Raw genomic sequence first — 25,129 nt, forward strand, 5'->3', positions numbered from 1 at the left:
GACTGCAGACAGGGGTTAGTTGTATGGGGTTAGTTCGTAATGGAAATTTGGTTAAGTCTGCTGACATCACAGATTGTTCAACCAAAAACGCATACTAGTGCAGCCAAATTGTTTTCGCAACATATAAACCTTGTCATCATCACCTCCATTTCAGAAAAGGTGAAAGAAAATTGCTTAACTCTAACAGAGTAATTAGTGTATCTCTGCAGCTAAATAAACAATTTTCTTATATGATATTCTGAATAATGGACAAAAATAGTGTTATTGGACAAGTTGGACACGGAAAAAGAATTATTGGCACATTATTGCATCACAATTTATAAACCAGATAAGGTGGTTGTCTAGACATATTCCGGCCCTTCCTGTAATTTTTTTGAGTTTGAAGAAAAAACACTGTCCAAGATGATGTCAAAGTGATCAAAAACTATTTGTTTTCTGAAATATTGTCAGATTTGCTATTACACCACTATAGCACTGTGGCTGACTGCACATAGCCTGCAGGGGGCGCAGTGGGTCACAACACTTAATTGCTTTCATGTGGAAATATGATCATATAAATATTGCATATTTCACTATATTTTTTTAATATATTGACATAAATATAAAAATTGTAAATATATTGATGTAGATATTTTTCTCAGGTCACTTTATGACAGAAATACAATGCAACATTGTAATATCTCAAGGGATATCTCAACAACACCAAACACAACAAATAACTACCCAGATGGTCAAATGAGGACCTGCAAAGGGGCCATTTTGATACTAGATAAATAAATCTGACCCCTGTAAGAGTAAAGAGCATGGTTCGCAGAGCGCAGTATAATCTGGCTGAAAGGCTTGTTCACCAAAATGCATAAAATATCAAAGGCCTTTAGTGTAAAAACAATTAGAGACACAGACACACATATTTGGGTTTTTCCATGTGTTTGGCATCGGAGCACCTGAGAACCAAATGTTCAGAGAGGATGACTTGTGAAATTTAAATGTTCAAACTTGATTATTTGAACCCTTTATATTAAGCAATGGAGTCAGGTAGCCAGAAACTAAAATAAAGGCAATTACTACAACCATCAAATCCGTAATGTTTTTAGTATAGAGAAACACTATGAAGAATGTAATCTGACACATATGGACATTTCTGAGTGGAGAGCTCACATTCTCTTTGATCTTCTTGCTTCTGTAGACAAGTGTGATGTCCTTGTGCACCTCAGGACATGCCATGTCTATTTTCGTCAGCACTGCGACCTCAGGGATTTCTGCAACAGAAAACAGATTGAGTTCATGGTCCGAAATGGACATTAGCTGTAGGGTAGATAGTATATAATCACTGATATTGCAACCCAGCCGTCCAGCAAATTGATTCTCCTTTATTCTCCAACCAAGGGATGTGCTTCAGTGAATTTGGGTGGTTTGGGTGTGTTTTTTAAAAAACATTTTTTTTACTTAAAACGCACACATAAAATTGGACATAAGAGACACAACCGCCTACTCACACTGGCAATCACTGAACTGTGCCATGTGGTCAGACTACTCAAGTTCAGAGTTCCCAGAATGTTCTGTTATCATTACCGAGCTGGCCTTTAAGAGGGGCAATTCAGCTATGTCTATTGTTCAATGTCCATGATATTCTCAACAGTATGCTCTTAAAAACGCAATGCATATGCATATGAATTCAATATGTTTGAGGATTCTTCCAGATTTTTTTATTTTTTTTCGCATGGCCAATTTTCCGTCAAGGATTTCTGTGACACTGAAAGACCAGGGTACACAAAACTTGAAAAATCTTATTTTTTGTATGTTGATCGTGAGGGGCCTTCGCTGCCCGGTGGTCATAATAATAGATATAACAGTAGGCCTATATTGTGATGCTGTTTTTTGGTTCTGCGCTGACTGATTATGCGTGTAAGAATAGATATAACAGTATATCGTGATGCTGCTTTACGGTTCTGTGCTGACTGATTATGCGTGTAGTAATAGATATAACAGTATATCGTGATGCTGTTTTTTGGTTTTGCGCTGACTGATTATGCGTGTAATAATAGATATAACAGTATATCGTGATGCTTTTTTTGGTTCTGCGCTGACTGATTATGCGTGTAATAATATAACAGTATATCGTGATGCTGTTTTACGGTTCTGCGCTTATAAATAAACACAGTCAATACTGTAAGTCTGAGGCTATTTGCAAGGTGTCTGCCACCCAGTTTATGTTATGTTCTGCCCAAAAAGTACTGCTTGCTGTCAAAGTGCTGATTTCAAAATGTTACTGACAGATAGACACTTTACAATCGGATAATCCTGTCATTGTAATCAAAATATTGTTTATTTGCAAACTTATGTCAGCAAACTAGCATGTTGTTACTACCCACAGTAGGCAGTTTGAAGCAGCTGGGTATCAACACACAGGGTAAATTCCAATCACAGTCCTTGCAATCTACGTCGCACTGACACAAAGTTGACATTTTTGGAGGTGCTCGTCAAGCAACAGCATATAGGCCCCTTGGAAGGGGGTACATGGAGACGCAGAGGGGCTCTGTGGGGCTACGCCGTCGATTCGACACAGAAGCACAACACAGCCTCTCGAATGGTTGAGAGGGCCTTGTCTGTAGTATTAATTAATACATGCATTTGAAGAAAACATTAGTCTGATAGCTACTTACTCAGCTCACTGGCTTTTATTCTTATCTCCCTCATCTTCTTGAAGAAGTCATCGTCTATCAGAGAAACCTTGTCAGCGGGGACGATGCCTACGAGACAGTGGATTCTGTCACCCAGAGAGGGACAGCTGTTGTAGTGTGGATCGCTGTCTGATATGGGGCTTCTAGGGTTCAACTGCAGGGTAGAAAGAAAGTAGCTTCAATTGACTTAAAACAGAGACTTTCTAATGAGGAGACAAAGCACTCAAAACCTCCTCCATAGAAATGTTAGTTTGTAACGCCACATATCTTGCCCCTTCCGCGGTGAAAAAGTCAACATGTGAATACATCGTGCCAATCATGTGTTATCTTGTAAACAAGGCCACATCTACAGTATAATGTGGCCTTTAAGGGTGTGTTGTTAACTTGTAGCCATTATGAATGTGTCCTTTAAGGGGGTGTTGTTACCTTGTAGCCATTTTTAACGTGACCTTTTAAGGTGTTCATAAGGTCTTCAGGATGCACCCCTCCAGAGTCACCAGTTTCCAAACCCATGACATCACAGATGACAAATGGCAGTTGTCCAGATTTACCTTTTCTGATTTTATGGATTTGAAACTAAACAAACAAACAAAAAAGTTATCATAATCATTGTGTAAAAAACCACATCTCATTTGTTTTTTGTTTTTTTTGGATTTGAAACTAAACAAACAAACAAACAAGCTAATCATAATCATAGTACACATTCTACATCACACCTTATGCATTTTTTTACTTATTTACCAACCCCACTCTCACTCATTCACTAAATTCGTTCCAATTTTAAATCGATTGAGAGAGGTGGTTTTGTCAGAAAAGGTACCATGTAAACAAGTAATCTGATTAATGGAATGCATTTCTTCTTTCTGTGTTCTCTATGTGTAACACACAGTGAAGTGAACAAAGTTAAGAATTGTCGAACAACTTGATGGCCGTGAATCTTCTAACAACGACTTAGTCAAAGTCAAGTGTTTGATGCAGTAAAAGTAAACAGAGAATTTCTAATAGGGCTCTGGGGAATTGAAGATAGCAGAAGTGTTGTAGTCAATATTGGTCTCGAGTCCCCTTTAACATGGTCTCGCTCTTGTCTCTGAATTTTTCTTTATTTCAAGACCAGGCAGGACCACTCAAAACAAACTTTTAAGATGATGCAGTACTATGATTGGATGTATAACATTCAACCAACAAGGTGTAATTTGATAGAGGCTGCTTATCTCATTGAGTGCCAAAACATGCGTTGAGTGCCAAAAACGTAATATTACGTTTTTAGCTTTTTTTAAATTACGAAACTAGACACTCTAACACACCTTATATGTGATTTTGGGAACTCTGTGATTAATGGAAATGAAATATATGACGATCGAAAACTCATGAAAACGTACAATCTGGACATTTTATCTGGACATTTTATCATAACTCGGTTGCCGCTTTGGGTCGAATCAGTGACGCATGCACATCAGGTCAAAACCAGGCCATTTTCGTGGGTCTATCACTAGGTGGCAGTCTTGCCAGGTCTCGCTGATCACTTCCCGGAAAGTTTACACAAGTAAGTAACAGGCAACACTTCATATTTCATGAAAGACGTTATATCTCCATTTCTAGAAAAAAACAGCGATTTTGATGAAAACTAGCCACTGTTTAGCTTGGGATTTCTCAGGAACAGAGGCGTGTAGAAATACACGGTTTGCACCCACCGAGAGCTTAAAGTCTCACCTTTTAAACGAGCCATTGTATGTGTTTATAGCTATAACACAGAATATGCTGTGGCTGTACAAAAATCATCAACAATGGTCTAGATTGCTGGCACTCTAGGACAAAGCTCCCGAAAACAGCTTGGCATTCAATGAGTTATACAGTGTACTGAAAAGTTAAGAAAGACGTATGTACTGTACTGTGATTGTTTATTGTTATCATAGTTGAAGTTATACCATGATATAGATTTTAGCCATAGCTGAGCCCCAATATGGTGCCTCTGTTTCACATTTCATAATAAGTCATGTCAATAGCCTCATTTCTGGACTTGGTCTCGCCCTGCTTTGGTCTTAATCTGGACATGGTTTTGACCTGGTCTCGCCCTGCTTTGGTCTTAGTCTGGATTTGGTCTCGCCCTGCTTTGGTCTCGCCCTGCTTTGGTCTTAGTCTGGACTTGGTCTCGCCCTGCTTTGGTCTGGACTTGGTCTTGCACTGCTTTGGTCTTAGTCTGGACTTGGTTTTGACATGGTCTCGCACTGCTTTGGTCTTAGTCTGGATTTGGTCTTGCACTGCTTTGGTCTTAGTCTGGACTTGGTCTCGCTCTGCTTTAGTCTTAGTCTGGACATGGTTTTCACATGGTCTTGCCCTGCTTTGGTCTTAATCTGGACATGGTTTTGACTTGGTCTTGCCCTGCTTTGGTCTTAGTCTGGATTGGTCTTGCACTGCTTTGGTCTTAGTCTGGACTTGGTTTTAACTTGGTCTATCCCTGTTTTGGTCTTAGTCTGGATTTGGTCTCGCCCTGCTTTGGTCTTAGTCTGGACTTGGTCTCGCTCTGCTTTAGTCTGGACTTAGTCTTGCTCTGCTTTGGTCTTAGTCTGGACTTGGTCTCGCCCTGCTTTGGTCTTAGTCTGGACTTGGTCTCGCTCTGCTTTAGTCTGGACTTGGTCTTGCTCTGCTTTGGTCTTAGTCTGGACTTGGTCTGGCCCTGCTTTGGTCTTAGTCTGGACTTGGTCTCGCTCTGCTTTGGTCTTAGTCTGCACTCGGTCTCGATACCCGCTGGTCTTCATAAAGACTTCGTCTTAAACTTTAGAGATCTATAGTAAGAAACTGCAATGAGGAAACTGTCTTACCATCTTTGTGAAGCTGACATCAGTTGCTGCATCTACAGTGGCTGCACTGGTCATGCGGTCCTGAAAGATGCTGTCGATGTTGACGAAGCTGGACTTCCCGGCTCCGGGTGGTCCGTACATGAGGATCCGCAGATGTTGGACATCTGGACTGCCGAGTTGAAGTTCCTGCACTTTACTTTTCAGTGCTTTAAGTTCCTTCTCTTTGTCTCTGTCTCAAACAAATGTTCCATATCAGCTAAATTATTTCGGTTCCACTAACAGAAGACATCAGTGATTGATTTTAGAAAACGGTTTAGGATATGATTTGCTTTTATCAGCGAAATTACTCATGTTCCACACATAGGACATATCAATGATTGATGATTGCTAAGGGAAATGCACTGATGCTTTGCTTACCCCCATTTGATTTCTCTCCAATCTTTTTCCATCACTGCATGAAACATAATGTTAAAAATGTATCTCCTTATTATTACAGTGCATGAAAATGCACTGTACTGTTCTTCCAAGGCTTTTTACAGTGCATGAAAATGCACTGTACTGTTATTCCAAGGCTTTTTCTTCTTCTTCTTCTTCTTCTTCTTCTTCTTCTAACGCAGTTAATGCAGCTTAAACCGTTTAACGTAGAAACTTCATTCAAACTATGTTGCGTAGGTCTTACTTAGGACATGTGGGCTTTGTATTTTTCAACTTTGTAACTTTTATACTTTTTAAACTATTAATTAAAAACTAGTCAAAATTTCCCCATAGACTTAACATGGGCTGATGACATCACAATAGAGCCGTTAAGCAATTAGAATCCTATGGCAGGTGTTCGGGCCACCTGGACCAACTGCCAGTCTCAGGCTTTAAGCATACAAACTGGCCCTATTAAGACTACACATCCTGTTCAACTGCTTCCTCTGCCAAAAGCTGTTTCAAAATAAAAGTCCTCACTACAATATTTCACTGTTAAACAATTTAACCCTTTAAACTACTGAACTTTTTAACTGTTCAGCCATTGTAACTGTTACTTGTCATCAACTATGACTCCTACCCACTGTAGCTAGTTAGCTAAGTTAGCTAAGTCACATGGTTAGCATAGTTAGCATGCTAGCATGTTAGCATGCTAGTTAGCATTTTTAGCAAAACTGCTTAAAATGATTAGCTAAGTTAGCTAAGTCATATGGTTAGCATAGTTAGCATGCTAATATGTTAGCATGCTAGTTAGCATTTTTAGCAAAACTGCTTAAAATGATTAGCTAAGTCAGCTAAGTAACATGGTTAGCATAGTTAGCATGTTAGCATGCTAGTTAGCATAGTTAGCATACCTGCTAAAATGATTAACTAAGTTAGCTAAGTAACATGATTAGCATAGTTAGCATGTTAGCATGCTAGTTAGCATAACTGCTAAAAATGATGAGCTAAGTTAGCTAAGTCACATGGTTAGCATACTTAACATTTTAACATTGTTAGCATGCTAGTTAGCATAGTAACTTGGTTAACATTATTATCTTTGTTAACATAGTTAGCATAACTGCTAGCAAACATTAGAGCCATTCCAAGTGTCAGTTATCGTCAACTATCTACCTAAATAATTGAACCATTTAAACTATCCACTTATTTAACTGTTCAGTCATTCCAACTATATTAAACCTCATCTACCTAGCAACCAATAGTTTGTTTTTACTGTGTATGATATTTTACATCATATTTTTGCATTTTCATGCACTGTATTTCCTTCAGGAAATGCTTTTCTAGTTACAGTGCATGAAAATGCACTGTACTGTTCTTCCTAGGCTTCTTATTCTTATTCTTATTCTTCCGCTAACGCATTTAATGCAGCTTCAACCGTTTAACGTAGAAACTTCATTCAAACTATGTTACGTAGGTCTTACTTGGGACATGGGTGCTATGTATTTTTCAGCTTTGTAACTTTTATACTTTTTAAACTATTAATTAAAAACTAATCAAAATTTCCCCATTGACTTAACATTATGATTATGACATCACAATACGGCCGTTAAGCAATTAGAATCCTATGGCAGGTGTTCGGGCCACCTGGACCAACTGCCAGTCTCAGGCTTTAAGCATACAAACTGGCCCTATTAAGACTACACATCCTGTTCAACTGCTTCCTCTGCCAAAAACTGTTTCAAAATAAAAGTCCTCACTACAATATTTCACTGTTAAACAATTCAACCCTTTAAACTACTGAACTTTTTAACTGTTCAGCCATTGTAACTGTTACTTGTCATCAACTATGACTCCTACCCACTGTAGCTAGTTAGCTAAGTTAGCTAAGTAGTATGGTTAGCATAGTTAGCATGCTAGTTAGCATTTTAAGCAAAACTGCTTAAAATGATTAGCTAAGTTAGCTAAGTCACATGGTTAGCATAGTTAGCATGTTAGCATGTTAGTTAGCATTTTTAGCAAAACTGCTAAAAATGATTAGCTAAGTTAGCTAAGTCACATGGTTAGCATAGTTAGCATGCTAGCATGTTAGCATGCTAGTTAGCATTTTTAGCAAAACTGCTAAAAATGATTAGCTAAGTTAGCTAAGTCACATGGTTAGCATAGTTAGCATGCTAGCATGTTAGCATGCTAGTTAGCATTTTTAGCAAAACTGCTAAAAATGATTAGCTAAGTTAGCTAAGTCACATGGTTAGCATAGTTAGCATGCTAGCATGTTAGCATGCTAGTTAGCATTTTTAGCAAAACTGCTTAAAATGATGAGCTAAGTCAGCTAAGTAACATGGTTAACATAGTTAGCATGTTAGCATGCTAGTTAGCATTTTAAGCAAAACTGCTAAAAATGATTAGCTAAGTTAGCTAACTCACATGGTTAGCATAGTTAGCATGTTAGTTAGCATTTTTAGCAAAACTGCTTAAAATGATGAGCTAAGTCAGCTAAGTAACATGGTTAACATAGTTAGCATGTTAGTTAGCATAGTTAGCATAACTGCTAAAAATGATTAACTAAGTTAGCTAAGTAACATGGTTAGCATAGTTAGCATGTTAGTTAGCATAGTTAGCATAACTGCTAAAAATAATTAGCTAAGTTAGCTAAGTCACATGGTTAGCATACTTAGCATTTTAACATTGATAACTGCTAAAAATAATTAGCTAAGTTAGCTAAGTCACATGGTTAGCATACTTAACATTTTAACATTGTTAGCATGCTAGTTAGCATAGTAACTTGGTTAACATTATTATCTTTGTTAACATAGTTAGCATAACTGCTAGCAAACATTAGAGCCATTCCAAGTGTCAGTTATCGTCAACTATCTACCTAAATAATTTAACCATTTAAACTATCCACTTATTTAACCGTTCAATCATTCCAACTATATTAAACCTTATCTACCAAGTAAATCATTTACCTATATAAACTATCCACCTATTTAACTGTTCAGTCATTCCAACTATATTAAACCTCATCTACCTAGCAATCAATATAGTTTGTTTTTACTCTGTATGATATTTGACATCATATTGTTTGCATTTTCATGCACTGTATTTCCTTCAGGAAATGCTTTTCTAGTTCTTCTTATTCTTCTTCTTCTAACGCAGTTAATGCAGCTTCAACCGTTTAACGTAGAAACTTCATTCAAACATTGACGCGTAGGTCTTAATTAGGACATGTGGGCTTTGTATTTTTCATCTTTGTAACTTTTATACTTTTTAAACTATTAATTAAAAACTATCAAAATTTCCCCATTGACTTAACATTGCCCTTTATGACATCACAGCAATTAGAATCCTATGGCAGGTGTTCGGGCCACCTGGACCAACTGCCAGTCTCAGGCTTTAAGCATACAAACTGGCCCTATTAAGACTACACATCCTGTTCAACTGCTTCCTCTGCCAAAAACTGTTTCAAAATAAAAGTCCTCACTATAATATTTTACTGTTAAACAATTCAACCCTTTAAACTACTGAACTTTTTAACTGTTCAGCCATTGTAACTGTTACTCGTCATCAACTATGACTCCTACCCACTGTAGCTAGTTAGCTAAGTTAGCTAAGTAACATGGTTAGCATAGTTACCATGCTAGCATGTTAGCATGCTAGTTAGCATTTTTAGCAAAACTGCTAAAAATGATTAGCTAAGTTAGCTAAGTCACATGGTTAGCATAGTTAGCATGTTAGCATGCTAGTTAGCATTTTAAGCAAAACTGCTAAAAATGATTAGCTAAGTTAGCTAAGTCACATGGTTAGCATAGTTAGCATGCTAGCATGCTAGTTAGCATTTTTAGCAAAACTGCTTAAAATGATTAGCTAAGTTAGCTAAGTCACATGGTTAGCATAGTTAGCATGCTAGCATGCTAATTAGCATTTTTAGCAAAACTGCTAAAAATGATTAGCTAAGTTAGCTAAGTCACATGATTAGCATGCTAGCATGTTAGCATGCTAGTTAGTAGTTTTAGCAAAACTGCTTAAAATGATGAGCTAAGTCAGCTAAGTAATATGGTTAACATACTTAGCATTTTAACATTGTTAGCATGCTAGTTAGCATAGTAACTTGGTTAACATTATTATCTTTGTTAACATAGTTAGCATAACTGCTAGCAAACATTAGAGCCATTCCAAGTGTCAGTTATCGTCAACTATCTACCTAAATAATTTAACCATTTAAACTATCCACTTATTTAACTGTTCAGTCATTCCAACCATATTAAACCTCATCTACCTAGCAACCAATATAGTTTGTTTTTACTCTGTATGATATTTTACATCATATTTTTGCATTTTCATGCACTGTATTTCCTTCAGGAAATGCTTTTCTAGTTGTTATTGTTGTTGTTGTTCTTCTTCTTTTTCTTATCCTTCTGCTTCTTATTATTATTATTATCATTGTGTGTGTGTGTGTGTACATGTACTCACATGGAGAAGGCAGAGTAATCTTTTTTTTAAATAGCCACGCCATTTCTCCCTGTGTCACAGAGTAAAATGAGAAATGGTGAATATCAAAGCAGATTACTCTAACAACTTTTTTTTTTCAATTTAAGACCTGTTAATTACATCAAAAAGTTTGTGTTTGTGTGTGTCAGTGTTTACATTACCAGCCACAAAAAGAAAATGACCGGTATCATGTGTAGTTGCCCAGCAGAAACGAACAAACAAACAAAAACACGGACAGAATGTCTGGAGAAAAAAATGCTAAATTCTGGATCTGATCTACCTGATCACTTCTGAATGTAAATGAGGATGTAAATTCTTCATGACAAGGGTTTACATGTAAATGAGGATGGGGTTCTTCATGATAAGGGTTTACATGTAAATGCGGATGGGGTTCTTCATGATAAGGCTAAACAAATCCTGAGACGGGTAATTGGAGATTGGTTCAGATTGATTAAGTCATCCAAGAATGACTGCATGACTCACCTGCATGCCCCCACCCAACACCTCCTCTTCCTCACCTGCCCCCTCAACACCTCCACTTCCTCTTGCTCACCTGCCCCCCCAACACCTCATCCTCACCTGTGTGTGTGTGTGCATGTGTAGGCTGATGTGTTACTAAAGGAGGCTACTTAAAGCAGAACAAATATGTTCACTTTATATACCTTCACATCAACAATATTTTACTCAAACACAAACACACACACACACACACACAATTAGAAAAATAGCTCTTCAAGAGGTCATCATCAGTTGGGCAAGGTTCTATAAGTAGGTGTATTTTACTATTAAGCTAACTCAGGCATTTTATACAAATCAACATATACTTATTAACCACATCTAGATTTGGCAGTGCAGAAAAGCTAGGCTATTATGATAACATTGTTGTCTTTAGAAGTATTGCCAAGGTATTATATATTGTATATTATACGAAAGCTGCATTTCACATAGAAGAACTTTATGAGGAGAGGATGTTTACATCACTGCCTACTCTGCTATATGCTTATCAGCAGCTTGCAGAAACAGTTTGACTTTCATAGACAGGAAGTGGTGACTGACACAAAGCAGCGTGTGGTTTAGTGTGGGTGCAGGATTGGATAAGTGCTCGTGGGAACAAAACACATAAAATGGGCCAATATTGCTTTGTGACCATGTTTAATGGTTGTACTATTTGTACAGGGAACGCACACACTCTCTCCCATGTTGAACGCTGAACAACACACATAGTTATTCCGATTTCCCTTTAATGCAAACATTCATAAAGCTTAATGAAAATAAGAATTCTTCTATCAACCAAGGTGAAGTTCAGTCTCGTATCTAACACTATTTAAAAAAACACACAGCTCAGCATTTCAGTGGGGCAAACCTTATTATATATATATTTTACATTATACGAAAGCTGCATTTCACATAAGAGAGCTTATTGCTATTGTTGTATGTGTCCTACTTTGTACACAACTATTAGCACACACTGATGCTACTAAAGGGTCCTGCTAGTCTGTAGGCCACTGTTAGGGCCCTGCTAGGGCTTAATGAGCTGTCTGGGCTTATGGCTGGTGTCCCTCAGTCTGTCCACTGCTGATGGCTCTTCCTTACATGCTGACCTGCACTCTGAACATTCCTGGTGTGTCTCTCACTCACTGACTTTTCTCATCACTTCATTCACGTAATCAATTAGTAAACATTTAGTATAAAATACTTTTGGTGTGGTCTCCTTTCCACATCATTCCACCTTTGAGCTAGGCGCCCCCTAATGGTGAATGTGAACATGACACACAGGAGGATGTTTGTGCCTCTTCAAGCCTTTCTACATTGACAATGAAGATCAAAGACTCACAACAAAACGACCACCTTGCTGCTATCAAAATTAACACATTAATCACTGTGATTACTTTGAATGAATGAATGAATCAATCAATCAATAATACAACTAATTAATTAATAATACTTAAAAAAACATTGATCCACAGGTGAATGTGGTTGAGCCACATTGACTGTCCTTAACTCAGTCCTACAGCTAGGATGAATATCTTGGTATCAAGATAAACTAGATGACCTAACACATTGGTTTCATGATGGCAAGAGGACCAGGGCTCAATACCACTCACAATCTAATCAACAGATAAGCTAAATGATCATTGCAACACAAGCCAGAATGCAAACTAGGTTTGCGCAGAAAACAAAAACAGAAGCTAGGTCAGTAAATGATACCATTGTTGTCTTTACATTACATTACATTACATTACATTTGGCTGACGCTTTTTAACCAAAGCGACTAACAACATGGTAAACAGTAAGTTTTTAGAACAATTCTCACAATTTTAGGACAGTTTAAAAAAAAAAAAAAAAAAAAAAAAAAACATTAGAGTACAGTAAGAATAAGTGCGTCGGTGAGTGCTGTTTTTAACAGTTACTTGTCAGTTTAAAACGGCTGGTGAGTGCTAGGATCAGTAAGACTTGTAAGTGTTGCTATGAGAGTAGATGTTCTCTAAAGAGCTGGGTCTTCAGGAGTTTTTTGAAAGTGGAAAAGGATGTCCCTACCCTTGTAGGAACTGGCAGTGTGTTCCACCAACGAGGAACAACAGATGAGAAAAGTATCTTTACATATAGTACCTTCTCACTTCTTATGACATAGCCTATATATTGATATTTGTTTTCATGCTAGCACAACTGGAAAGAACACAGTATTAGAGAGGTTATTAGCTGTGTTTGTCCTACCTTCATGAGAAGAGGAGATCTGTGTTTATACAGCTGCGTAGGCTACTGGGTCTGATCATCAGCAAGCTTGCAAAAAGAGTTTGACTTTCACAGACAGGAAATGATGGCTGGCAGTGAAACAGCATGTGGTTTAGTGTTTGTACCGGACATAAGATGTGAACATAAGATGAGCTAGTAGGCCTGTGGCTTTGTGACGGTGTTTTATGACCGTGGTATTTTAACAGGGAACACACATAGTTTTCCCCATACACATATAATTGTCTTTCCAATGTCCCTGTTCATTAGAATAATCATGAAGCTTTATGAAAATAATTCTTAAATCAACCAAGCAGAAAGGTCTATTCTACTAAAAACACTGAATCCCTAAAACCATGAGTGAAAACACAGCTCAGCATTTCAGTGGTTCTAGCTACCTGACACAACTATTAGTTTACACTGATGCTACTACTGGTAGGGCCCTGCCTGACACAATGATTAGTTTACACTGTGGCTGACACTGATGCTTGTCCATGCTGGGTTTGTCACGCCTACTTTTGTTGCTGGCATTTGCTCTGTGCTCTTGTGTGTCTTTCCCTCTAATGGCTTGTAGGTGGGGGTGTGGACGTAGAGCTCTCAGAGGAGGGCTGTATGAGCTTATGGCTGGCAGTCATTCAAATGAGGTGCTGCTAGTTTGAAGCCTGGGGCTGAACCATACAGTGCACACAATTACTAATGGAGAGAAGATGCAAAGCAATGAAATATATTGATGATAATGATGATGATGATGACACTTGTGAGGTAGATCGATTCAGTGGATGCTTTAATCACCCATTACATGCACTGATGTGTCAGTTTGGAATTGGCCTCTTGAGAGCAAATACCCAGACAACTTAGAATGAGAAGAAATAGTAATAAACAATATAATATATATATATATATATATATATATAATAGTAATAAACAAAAAAAGATAATAATGAACAATCATTGTAAAAAGGATGATTTATTTCAACTAATCCAGAGGTAATAACTAACACATTTCATATTATATTGAACAGATTTTATGCCATTTAAAAACCTGTGGGTTAATGCTTAAAATGGTTTGTCCTGGTTAGATTACAGTTGTCACATTTTTCAAAACTCTAAACACAATTAGCACAATTATTTTACAGTATTTACGAATGTTAACACACAACATCCCACAATATAGTCCGGTGGACAGCCCATAGAGCCCCATTGTGGACCCGGAAATGTTGAGTACACCAAAGTTTTATGATGGATATATATAGTATGGGTTCCCAGCATGCAGAAACTGCCGGATGCTAATTTGCATATGTTGGGCAATTTGTGTAATTGAGCTAATTAGCATAAATTAGCATACTCGCCTATATTGATGATATTATAAGAGCTGCTTGGCAAAAATGGACAATGTTAGTATGTTTTTAGGGGTTACTGGAGATGTTGAGTCCATATCTGACATTTTCAAGATTCAAAATCACTATTTAAACTTGGTTTGGTCACGTTTTTACTCTCATTAAGCTGATTTTGCTGAGTTTTTTGGTCCAATTTAGACAGATTTTTGGAGGATAGGGCTGTAGCGATATACAGTAGGGCTGTAACAATACACCAACTTAACAATTCGATTTGTATCGTGATTTGTGACCCACGGTTTGATACAAACCTCTTTTTTTGGAAGGGGGGGGGGGGGGTGGCTAGACTACAATAGAATATATCTGTATTATTTTATATCCTGATATAAAAAGAGAGAATACTGCATGTCTGATATTTATGACAGCACACTTTATGCAGATTAGCCTATAGCTTAGGCCTACTATTTCTATTACAACTACCACATTCAGCTGTCTGGTTGAAGCCTGGAAATATTGTAAACAAAGTAGCATAGTTGGCTAGCTTATCATAGTCTACTGATTGGACTGTTCAGGTTCCTCATGTGTTTTTAAGGTAATATTGTTCTCCTTGGGACATGCCCTTTTGGGAAACATTGGTATTGAGATGATCATTCAACTTGAATGCAAGAGCTTTAACAAATATGCACAGCATGCTAAAGATGCTAAGCAGATTTAATAGTGTAACGATTGATGAGACAGCGTTGTCTAATCAAAAGCTTTATTAAAGGTCGGGAGCAGGGACATAGGCACAGAACATAGCACACGCTAGGGAAGTCAAGAACACTCGCACACATACACACATAGGGTTGGACGCCACACCATAAAGGCACAAGAACACATATTAACAACCCCAAAGTTCTCCCAGAATCCCCAGCGCAAAACATTGTGGGAATTTCCAGCACAGTCCAGCACGCTACACAGCTCCCCCAGCAAGCCATTGCCGTCCTCGGCGCGGGCGTTCCCACATTCAGTCCAGGAAAGTCTCTGGCACTGCCACACAGCAGGTGGGGTGCACACACCGCAAGAGCCCTACTCACCCTGGGGAACCACGACCACCAGCGGCCCAATGTGGGGCGTGCTAGCAGTCACCTGGCCGTCGCTGCTCGTCCCCAGCGAATGCCCTCAGGTCGCACTTTCGCAGTGTGCACCACAGCAATGTTCCTCCAACACCTGGCGGGGCCTAGCCTCCACTGCCACAGACCCCCCGGCACTGAGCACCGTAACCGGCACCACACCTCCGACGCTCCGCTGTCTTGCCATCGCAGCCGGACCACGCTGCGCAATCAGGCTACAGCTACCGACGTTGGCATCCCTCCTCTGCTGCCTTGTCGCAGAGCTGTCCTCCGCTGCTCCCGGCCGCTCCACTCCGCCACGGTCGCGCCAAGGCCTAGACCTTCTCTCTGGCTCGTGGCATCGGATTTCACACAACAAACTTTTTTCCCCCTTCGAACAGGCCAACTCGAACAGGCGCCCACACAGCATGGTGCCTCCCACACGCACCCAAAGGCTTACAGTTCAGTTTTTCAGAGGGCCCTTCCACCGAGGCTGCCCAACCGTCGTGCCTCAAACGGCTCCTCCTTGCCGCTTCACCTCTGCTCTGCGGCCAGGGCCACCGGCAACTCCAGCCTAAAGCCGCCCGGCGGGGGCAGGGGCTCCAGGTCTTCTCGCGGTGAAGTCAGCACCCAGGCCGGCGTCACCACCTCATCTTCCAAGGCTGCTTCCTCAGGCCGCTCTCCCGGTCGCGTTAAGTCTTTCTCCGCCGTGGCCACTGCATCGAGACCCTCTTCAGGCAAGCACTCCTCCCGTAACCAGGCCCAGGTGACGGCTTGTCTCTACTGAAGGCCTCTGTAAGCTTTTTAGTACCCCTTGCAAGGGCTCTTTTTGGAACCTTTTTTTTTTTTGGCCTCCACCTACCATGGACGGATTATGAACTTTCGGGCCCCTGGGCCCAGATGTATTAAGGGCCCCCCACTAATTGTTGCATATGTGGAAGGGGGGTTTGGGGGTCCTCCCTCAGAAATGTTTTAATTTGTTTGATGTGATTTTCTGTATTCTGGTGCATTTTGGGGATGGCCAATACTAAATTCAATCAGATTCATAGCCAAATATGAAGAAACGAGAAGAACTCGCCCACCCTCGATTCAAGTCCTGTTGCTCCTCCTGATTTGTTAGATGTTATCAGCTGTAACTGCACAGCTGGGTTTAAACTGTGTATACATGTATCTGGAAAGTGCAACTGCAGGCCTGGCCTGTACTAATTATTGTTTCTGCAAAGGCAGTGATGTTACATGTTGCAATATATTAACACAGCAAAAAGAGCAGAAGGACAGGGATGAAGAATCTGGAGAAGATGACGACAGGACAACGGATGAGGACAGAGAGGAGTAGTAGAGGCTACTGTAGTTCTTCACTTTGTTACTAAATTGTGAGTCACAGCAGAGGGCCAGTGAATAGCTATTTTTAAAATTATTGTGGAATTCAGAAAATACTTGAGGATCCAAATTATTCCTGAACACTGAACATTTTTATCCTCCAAAAATCTGTCTAAATCGGCCCCAAAAACTTAGCAAAATCAGCTTAATGAGAGTAAGAACGTGACCAAACCATGTTTAAATAGTGATTTTCAATCTTGAAAATGTCAGGTATGGACTCAGCATCTCCAGTAACCCCTAAAAACATACTAACATTGTCTATTTTGCCTAAGCAGCTCCTATAATATGATCAATATAGGCGATTATGCTAATTTATTCTAATTAGCTGCATTACACAAATTGCCCAACATATGCAAATTAGCATCCGGCAGTTTCTGCATGCTGGGGACCCATACTATATATTTCTATCATAAAACTTTGGTGTACTCAACATTTCCGGGTTCACCTTTCTGTCCACCGGACTAATAGCAAAAACAATATTCAAAACCTTAGATACAGTATAAAAACCTCTGCTTCTGCTACCAAGCAGTTTTATCCCATCGACTTGGATACTGCAGATGCAATGTTTATGAAAACATGTGGCCTAACCCTGAAGATCGCAGCGATTAGATACAGTAATTTTTGCTTTTTTTAGCCCCCCCCCTTTTTTTTTATCTGGGCTGTTTTGCTGTTGTATTTTGTTCAGAATGCTCTTGTGTGTTTCATGGATATTTTGTTCACTGTAAGCAATACTGTAAACTTTTTCTGTTTCTATCATACTGTAAACAGTATTTTTACTGAACCTCCTGTAGTAAACAGTAAAGGAAAAAAAACTGATTCGCTTTTTACCTGAATGCTTTTGAATGTGAACATTACATATGGACATACAGTTCCCAACCAAGAAATTTAGTGTAACAACGGTGGATTGCATGTTTTGCATGCAAATACCTGTAAAACTGAAACATGAAGTCTATGCAGTTTTTGTAATGTCAACAATAGCCAGTATTTTGAAACCTGGTGTACTTTGATTGACTGCATGCACCTTGTGAAGTGAAAGCAAGTGTTATTCTTTCATTTTGAGTCATATTTCCAGTGTTTTGGTAAAGTTAGTGTCTGCAGAGAAAGATTAGTATATTAAACAAAATGTGTTTTTGAGAAGAAAGTTATTATGTGTTACATTTGTGTGTTTGTATGTGTGTGTGTGTGTGTGCAGTAGAGAAAGAGAGAGGTAGTATCAGATCAAGAAGCAGAAGACACATTTTGAAAGTGGGACTTTCAGTCCTCTTTTTTAATCTGTCACATGGTCGTTTGCATGGTTCAGGATCTGTTTCAGTGCAGATAGCAGCAGCACATCCATGTCCTTGTTCAGATCAATCTCCTCATGGTAGCACTTCACTGGGAAGATGCAGTTTAGAGGAACTCCTGTATTACAGTAAGACTACAATGTTTAATCTAGATACACACACACACACACACACACACACACACACACACTGTTATGTTGTGTAGTGCACTTCAAATAATACACAGACACAGCTATTCGTGAGTTTTTCGAACTTTAGTGGAGTCATTTAACACCGCACATCTCCTGATGTGTACACTTAATATATCTGTTGCATTCTGGGAAATGCAGTTCAGTTAACCTGCACATAACAACACATCTCCCCCCTTTAAAGAAGAAATTACCTTTCTTTCCAACCCAACATAAACACCACGTTTCACCAAATAAGAGCTTAACATTACTTCAGTCTAATGCTCATTTTAGCTATTATGTTCATAACAACCACATAATATAAAACTTCCACCCATTTACAGTCTTTAACGTTCAGCAACTTTCAATAAGTCTTTTAGGAGGCTGCACATTACGTTTTGGTCTGCCAGGTGTTTTTACGGAGTTATTCATGCCTGGCACTTCCGGATCTGCTGTTTTGTTCTGTGAGGTCACTTGTGGTGTCGCCAATTTGAGGTGTACTGTCCTGCTGCTCCACAGAATGATGGCTTGACACTTGTGGCTTGAGATCAACGCGATTTTTTCTCAGAGATGTGCGCTTAGAGTTTGGTGCTGGGCGAGTGGGTGCCCACTCACACATCCACTCACATGACACACGTCGTGAAATCAAAATTCCACCGAAGCTACAAGCGGATTTGTACACACAGCCTTGTTTACAGCTCTTCGAGTCACAGTAAATGTAATTTATGGTACATAGCTCATTTAACTATACGTATATGTTGTGTGTGCTTGCGTTTCTTTAGGAATCCTCTGTCTTGGTTTGTATATAAATTAATATTAAGTGACATACATGTAAAAGGACAGAAATAGGTGACTCTGATAGCATACAGTATCATAGACTGTATATATAGAACTGGACAGTGTGGTTGCATTCAGCAGTGTTCTATGGAATTGAAGCCGCCGAGGCGACGCCATCTTGGAAAATTTGCAACCAATTTGAAGTGCGGCTGCGCAGCAGAAGTTGAAGCATGCGCAGTGAAGAGGAGTCGCGGTCAGGCACGCCCACTCAGTTGCCACTCAGCGAGTTAAACACGCCCCTTGTCAAGTGAAACCCGCCCCCTTCTCCTTTCCACAACGCAGGTCGACTCCGCGCTGAAGGCTAGCTGGCTGGATGAATTTTGCGGCTGTGAGTTAGCTAAACAGTACAAACAACAATCGGTTTGTTCTTGTCTGGTAAGTGTTGCGTATCAACTGAAAAGTTTTTTTTTGTCTATTGTTGTTCTTAAATACGTCTAAGAGAGCTTATTATGTTGATTATAGACTGTGACAATTTAGTATGGTGAATACTAATGAGCTAACAACAGAAATACGGACAGCGAATTACATGCTAACGTTAGCAGCTACAAGGCTAAGTTAGTCGTTGAAGTGAAGATTAGCACACAGCTCCCATAACAGTCGATGCATGATATACTTGATTTTATTAGTTGTTGCTGTTTTCAAATATCTCAATCTTAATGTATGCCATCTCAACATGGAGTAACCATTGACTGTACATGGGGATTAATAACACTAGACAGTCAGTACAGTATATGATGTGATAAAGCAACGGTATGATGTGATAAAGCAACGCAAGTTAACGTTAACGTAATGTGAAGCATGGACCTCATCAACCCGTCATGTTAATGTAACTACTAGCCAGTTTGCCAGCGTTGCATTTTTTCTAACGTTAACGACAGACACCTCTGTTAGAGCTACTTCTGTGATGGTAGGTCGGTAGCATAGACTGTAAAAAATAGATCGGTAGGTCGGTAGTTGTAGACCGCATAAGTGAATGATTGATAAATGAAACGCCTGCATTAAACACTACGCCAAGAACAAGTCACTTCCCAGGGATATCGGTGAACAATTGAGAAAGACCTTAGTTTGTCAACGTCCATGATCAGTCATACTGATAACGTTATTTTTCAAGCTGACGCAAGTTAATAACATTCCCACCGCATATTTAAATGTGTAGTTAACATTAGGTAGGCTGTGAAGTTTATTGCACACATATTAATTAATTGGAATTACTAGTGGTGTTGAGTGCCTGATTAGATGCTTTGTAATGTTGTAAAATTGTCTGACTAACTTCATTGTAACTTTCCTTTTTGCAGGTAAGATATGGGTGATGGCTGAATGTACTGGAGGTGGCGGCAAGGTGGTCTCCATGGTCTACATTAGTCTGCAAGCAAGGGAATGCCTACGTGAAGTGGTTTGGCTGGGGTGGTCTGAGGTGGCATGTCCTCCCCCTTTCTCCAAGTCCCCTGACATCCATCTCCCTGACATCACCCACCGTCACTGGATCAACCTGAAGCCCCTTATACATGGGACATGGCACAGCACCACTACGTTCTGAAAACACATGACTTTCAATAACTTGCGTGGCACCAAGAAAGGTCTGCCGCTGCTCTGAACCTTCTGTTAATGTGACATCATTCATATTTGAGGCTGTACACATCCCTTTGTTTCTATTTTCTTTATTGATGTCACCCAAACTTCAACTTTCTGTATGCCCCTGAACTCACACAAATTTTAAATTGCAATGTGCCATTTAACCAGTGGTGTAGTCTAGTTAGTTAGTTGCAGTGGTGGGTATACTGTGAGCAACCCCAAATGTTATTGAATACGTATCCTTGCCTATTTTAAATGGGTATACTGAGATGATGATGCTTTTTAAATGGGTTTACTGTGTAGTCCTGTGTATCACGTAGACTATACCATACCACGGTCATTTAACTGCCTTGGTATTTAAGTCAGAGGCCATTGCTTAGTATTTAACTGTAGCCTACACAAAGATGTAGACGTTACAAGAATATTAATATCAGAATAATTATTGGTTGATACTAAATCAATATTGAATGTTTTTTTTTTATTTCTTTTGTGTGATATATCATTCAGAATGTTGCAACATGACTGGTCTTCAATCAGCCAAAGAGGACACATCGTAACTCCTCTCCTAGTTACTCTCCATTGGCTCCCTACAGTAGCCAGAATTAAATTTAAATCTCTCACTTTGGCCTATAGGACACTGACTGGATCTGCTCCTTGTTATTTTAATTCAATGATCAAGATATACATCCCCAACCGCCCACTGCGGTCTTCTGATGAGCGTCTGTTGTGTCGACCAGTCTTAAACGCTAGGTCAAATTCAAGACTCTTTTCCTCAGTGGTTCCATGTTGGTGGAATGAGTTGCCCAGTGCTCTTCGTTCTTGTGATAGTTTTTGGTCTTTTAAGCACTTCTTATACATTATGGTTTGTATGCAGTAGTACTGTTTTATTTTCATTATAGGCTGTTGATTAATTTGACATTGTTGATATTCTCCTTAATGTAGTCTTACCATGTTATTGTTATTATATTATTGATTGAATGGGCATTATTATTTATTATTGCTTTCCCCCCTCATTTTCATTGTTTATTTCATTAGGCTATTGATTGATCCCTGTTTTAAGTATTATATTGTTTTGTATTTGTTAAGGGTAACCGTAACCATCATCATAATGTGGTATTTTCTTATGCACTTGAAACAAAGAATAAAAATGTTTCTTTAAACATAGTACCACTTTAAACACATCACACACTGAACAGCAAAGTAGCTTCCTGATTATGTGTAAAATGTTTACAGAGTATCCTGATGTAGTAGGTCCATGTTCTCATATTTTTACAGCTGACATGAAGGCTGCAATATTACATTTTTGATTTATAAGCACCCTCTCTGGTAATGGAGCACCCTCTCTGACTAGCAAGCCTGTGGTAGAGACATAAGATTACAGACATATTGAGAGAGCCTATCAATGAGTTGTCACAGTTTTCAATTTAGACGTATTATTTTGAAATGATGTACGTCTACGGGAGGATTACACATCACTGGCAAGACCTGATCAAATCACACCAATGCAAAATGCTTCTCCAGCAGTGCAATCGCAGGTAACAACGATACCTTAACGCATTTTCAGATACCACTGTTCTGAGCATACTAAGCATTTGTAACTTTGAATCCCTCCTCACGTTAAGCTATGGCCCAATAATGTGTTCACTAAAACACAAGTAACGTTATTTGTCGGGCTGATTCATAAATGGGCATACCGAGGTTGTCGACCTAGCAGGCTAGGTGGCGTTTATTGCCATTCGCAAAACTAAGCAAGAGTTAACGTTAATGAAACTTAACATCGCCTTCTCCAGTGACTTAAGTGTATTCAAATGAAGTTGCAACGATGATGGCGGCAATCACTGGTTACGTTAAACCATTTGAAACAAGTAGGACTGTAAATGATGGTGACTATGGCTAACGTCACTTCAATATAGCAGAGCCCTTTTACTTTACCTATCAACTGGCTAATGCTAGCATGATGTAGCATGCTATGAGCTAATATACTTAGCATCTACGAAAGAACAGCACATATCTTTTTTCACAAAGAATCTGTCACATCTAACAACGATGTCTCTTACAAACAACTACACAATGTATGACTATCAATTTTGTATTTAGTCAGACTGTGATAAGATATAGCCTAATGATAATAACAGCAACACTTATTTAGGTTAGATTATGTGTCAAAATCAGGTGTCGTTAAAATAAGTGAGCGATGACGTGGTAGTGTCTGCAGCCTAGACGTTAAAACATAACATGGACAAAGCGTCGTGTCTGCAGCCAGCCAGCTGTCAATCATAGGTGTAAACACGCCCTTTTTAGATTTGTTAATATAACATTAAAAAAAATAATTTCAGCGAGAAAATAAAAATTGTGTGTATTGAAGCATCTTGAAAACTATTTTTTCGAATAAAAAGTTGTAGATACAAAAATAGTTTTAGGTGAGAAAAGTGACACGGAAAGTTGGCTACTTGGCCATTGAAATACATGGGGATGGGCGGAGTTACACATTGTACTGCAACCAGCCACCAGGGGGCTCTGGACTAGCGCTCGCATCACTCTTAACAGACGGCACACTGTCCAGTTCTATATATACAGTCTATGTACAGTATAGGAAAGAGATACCCGACTTTCTGCTTATCCTGTTTGAAAATGGGTGGTATTGGTGACGTTTTCACAAGCGAGGGCGTGTCGAGGTGTAATGCGGAGAGGCTAATGGCCTGACAGTCTGAACACAAAGGTCTCAGGGTTATGAGGCTTGTAGACCTGGGATACTATCACCAGGTGGCCCCCAAATTACCCTGGCCTGGCTCGACGGTCTGAATCCAGCTAGCGAGATAGATGCAAACACCCGGAAATGTAATTAGGCTACTCTCACGTCCTTAAAGTGGCAGGCAGTCAATTAGACTTACAAACCACCAATGTAATGACATTAAAGAGAAGTGTAGCCTAATAGTTTACTAGATACTTAGTCGGTATTAGTAATTACGCAGGTCACAGAATATGAATTATTAAAAAGATATGAACTTAATATGAATTAGAAAATATATGAATATATTGAAACATATAACATCATGCCATCTCTTTAGGGGGTCGCTGTCTTTTTTGGACAGTTATACTGCTTTGTGAATTACCCCAGTCATTGCATTTACACAAATAATGTAGGCCTACTGTACTTTGATTTACTGTAATCCTTACTATTTACCTTTTCAATAAGCATATGAAGATGATCAGTGTGATTTTGGTCTTACTAACCTTAGTTGCCCTCAATAAAATTTTTTTTTTAAAAATTGCAATTTTCAATTCCTCCCACATTTTCTTCGCAACAAATGGCTAAAAACACCGCAACTTCCATTGCAATTTTTTAGAAAAGTTGTCGCGAAACCAGGCATCAACAATCTCAAAAAAACCTCAAAATCCTGGAGGGACTGTATTTTATCTGATCGATATCCTCAATTTGCACAGCAGACAACATATCTAAGTAGGAAAAGTTTCATGGAAGCACTGTATGAAGACGTTCATATTTCAAATGATAGAATTAAGGTCTTTTTAGTTGATGTTAGTTAAAGTTAAGCATGCCAAACCCACAGGCAACTCTCACACCAACCTTATTTTGTGCCTTTTAATCACGTTTGCTCAAAGATTTTACATTACACCCACTACACAACCTTCTTCCTCCAACCAGACTACATCATACTGGTAGGCAACTAAGAAACAGTGCTACTCTCACATACCCCCTGCCAGGACCAAGCGCCTCCAAGCGTAGTTAGACTCTATAATGATATTGAATGAGTATTCAAAGCAGTGTGAACTATATCATCCAGATGGGGTGACATACGGAATATACAATGTAGACACTTTTATGGTTTTTTTAAGAAAAATAAAATGTGGGTGTGTGTGTTGGGGGAGAGGTGGGGGTTGGTTATGCATACAAATGTACCTTTGTACACTTTTTAATAACTCTCCCAAATGTACTGAACAAAGGAGTGTATTTCAGACATGTCTCTGAAACTCTTTTTACAATAAATGATTGAATTGGATTAGTATAAGCCCTTTTCGCTCCCCACGTTGATGCAGATGTAGGTTTCCATTCAATTCTTTCCCTGAAAGGGATGGGGTCGTGTGTAGCAAATTCAAAGTTCATGTTGGTGTAATGAAGAGCGTCAGAGAAAACAGAGCTTGGTTAGTAGTCAATGAGTTAAAGAAGCCCTATGCAATAATTTGAGCTAAAATGATTATGCAGGTTAAGAGTCATTCTGATGGTTCTACAACACGTTCTGGGTTGTTTGGTGGGTGCTTCGTCTCCCCCTATCGCTTCTCCGCGGAAAAAACGAATATGCAACTTTCTGAACCCGGTCCAGGTAAATCCGGATGT

At 39.2% G+C, this 25,129-nt stretch overlaps 2 protein-coding genes across 3 annotated transcripts in view; both read right to left on the minus strand.

The window, feature by feature from the left end:
- The window catches only part of LOC121718970 (interferon-induced protein 44-like), a 33,582-nt gene extending 20,359 nt beyond the window's left edge, over positions 1–13,223 (minus strand). The window contains exons 1-8 of one of the 2 annotated variants that reach the window (XM_042104448.1): positions 13,097–13,223; positions 10,364–10,412; positions 5,897–5,930; positions 5,501–5,708; positions 3,108–3,257; positions 2,664–2,835; positions 1,229–1,259; positions 1,159–1,194 (exon numbers count right to left, since the gene is read on the minus strand). In XM_042104448.1, the coding sequence (XP_041960382.1) occupies positions 1,159–1,194; positions 1,229–1,259; positions 2,664–2,835; positions 3,108–3,257; positions 5,501–5,708; positions 5,897–5,930; positions 10,364–10,412; positions 13,097–13,102 (686 nt within the window). In that variant the 5' untranslated portion in view covers positions 13,103–13,223. Of the gene's footprint in view, positions 1–1,158; positions 1,260–2,663; positions 2,836–3,107; positions 3,258–5,500; positions 5,709–5,896; positions 5,931–10,363; positions 10,413–13,096 lie in introns of both variants that reach the window. The other variant, XM_042104447.1, reaches the window with a different exon arrangement.
- Positions 1–25,129, minus strand: part of LOC121718954 (interferon-induced protein 44-like) — a 163,054-nt gene that overhangs the window by 101,459 nt on the left and 36,466 nt on the right. The window lies entirely within an intron of this gene.

This window comes from Alosa sapidissima, chromosome 9 (genome assembly GCF_018492685.1).
Source record: "Alosa sapidissima isolate fAloSap1 chromosome 9, fAloSap1.pri, whole genome shotgun sequence".
NCBI classification, from domain to species: Eukaryota; Metazoa; Chordata; class Actinopteri; order Clupeiformes; family Clupeidae; genus Alosa; species Alosa sapidissima.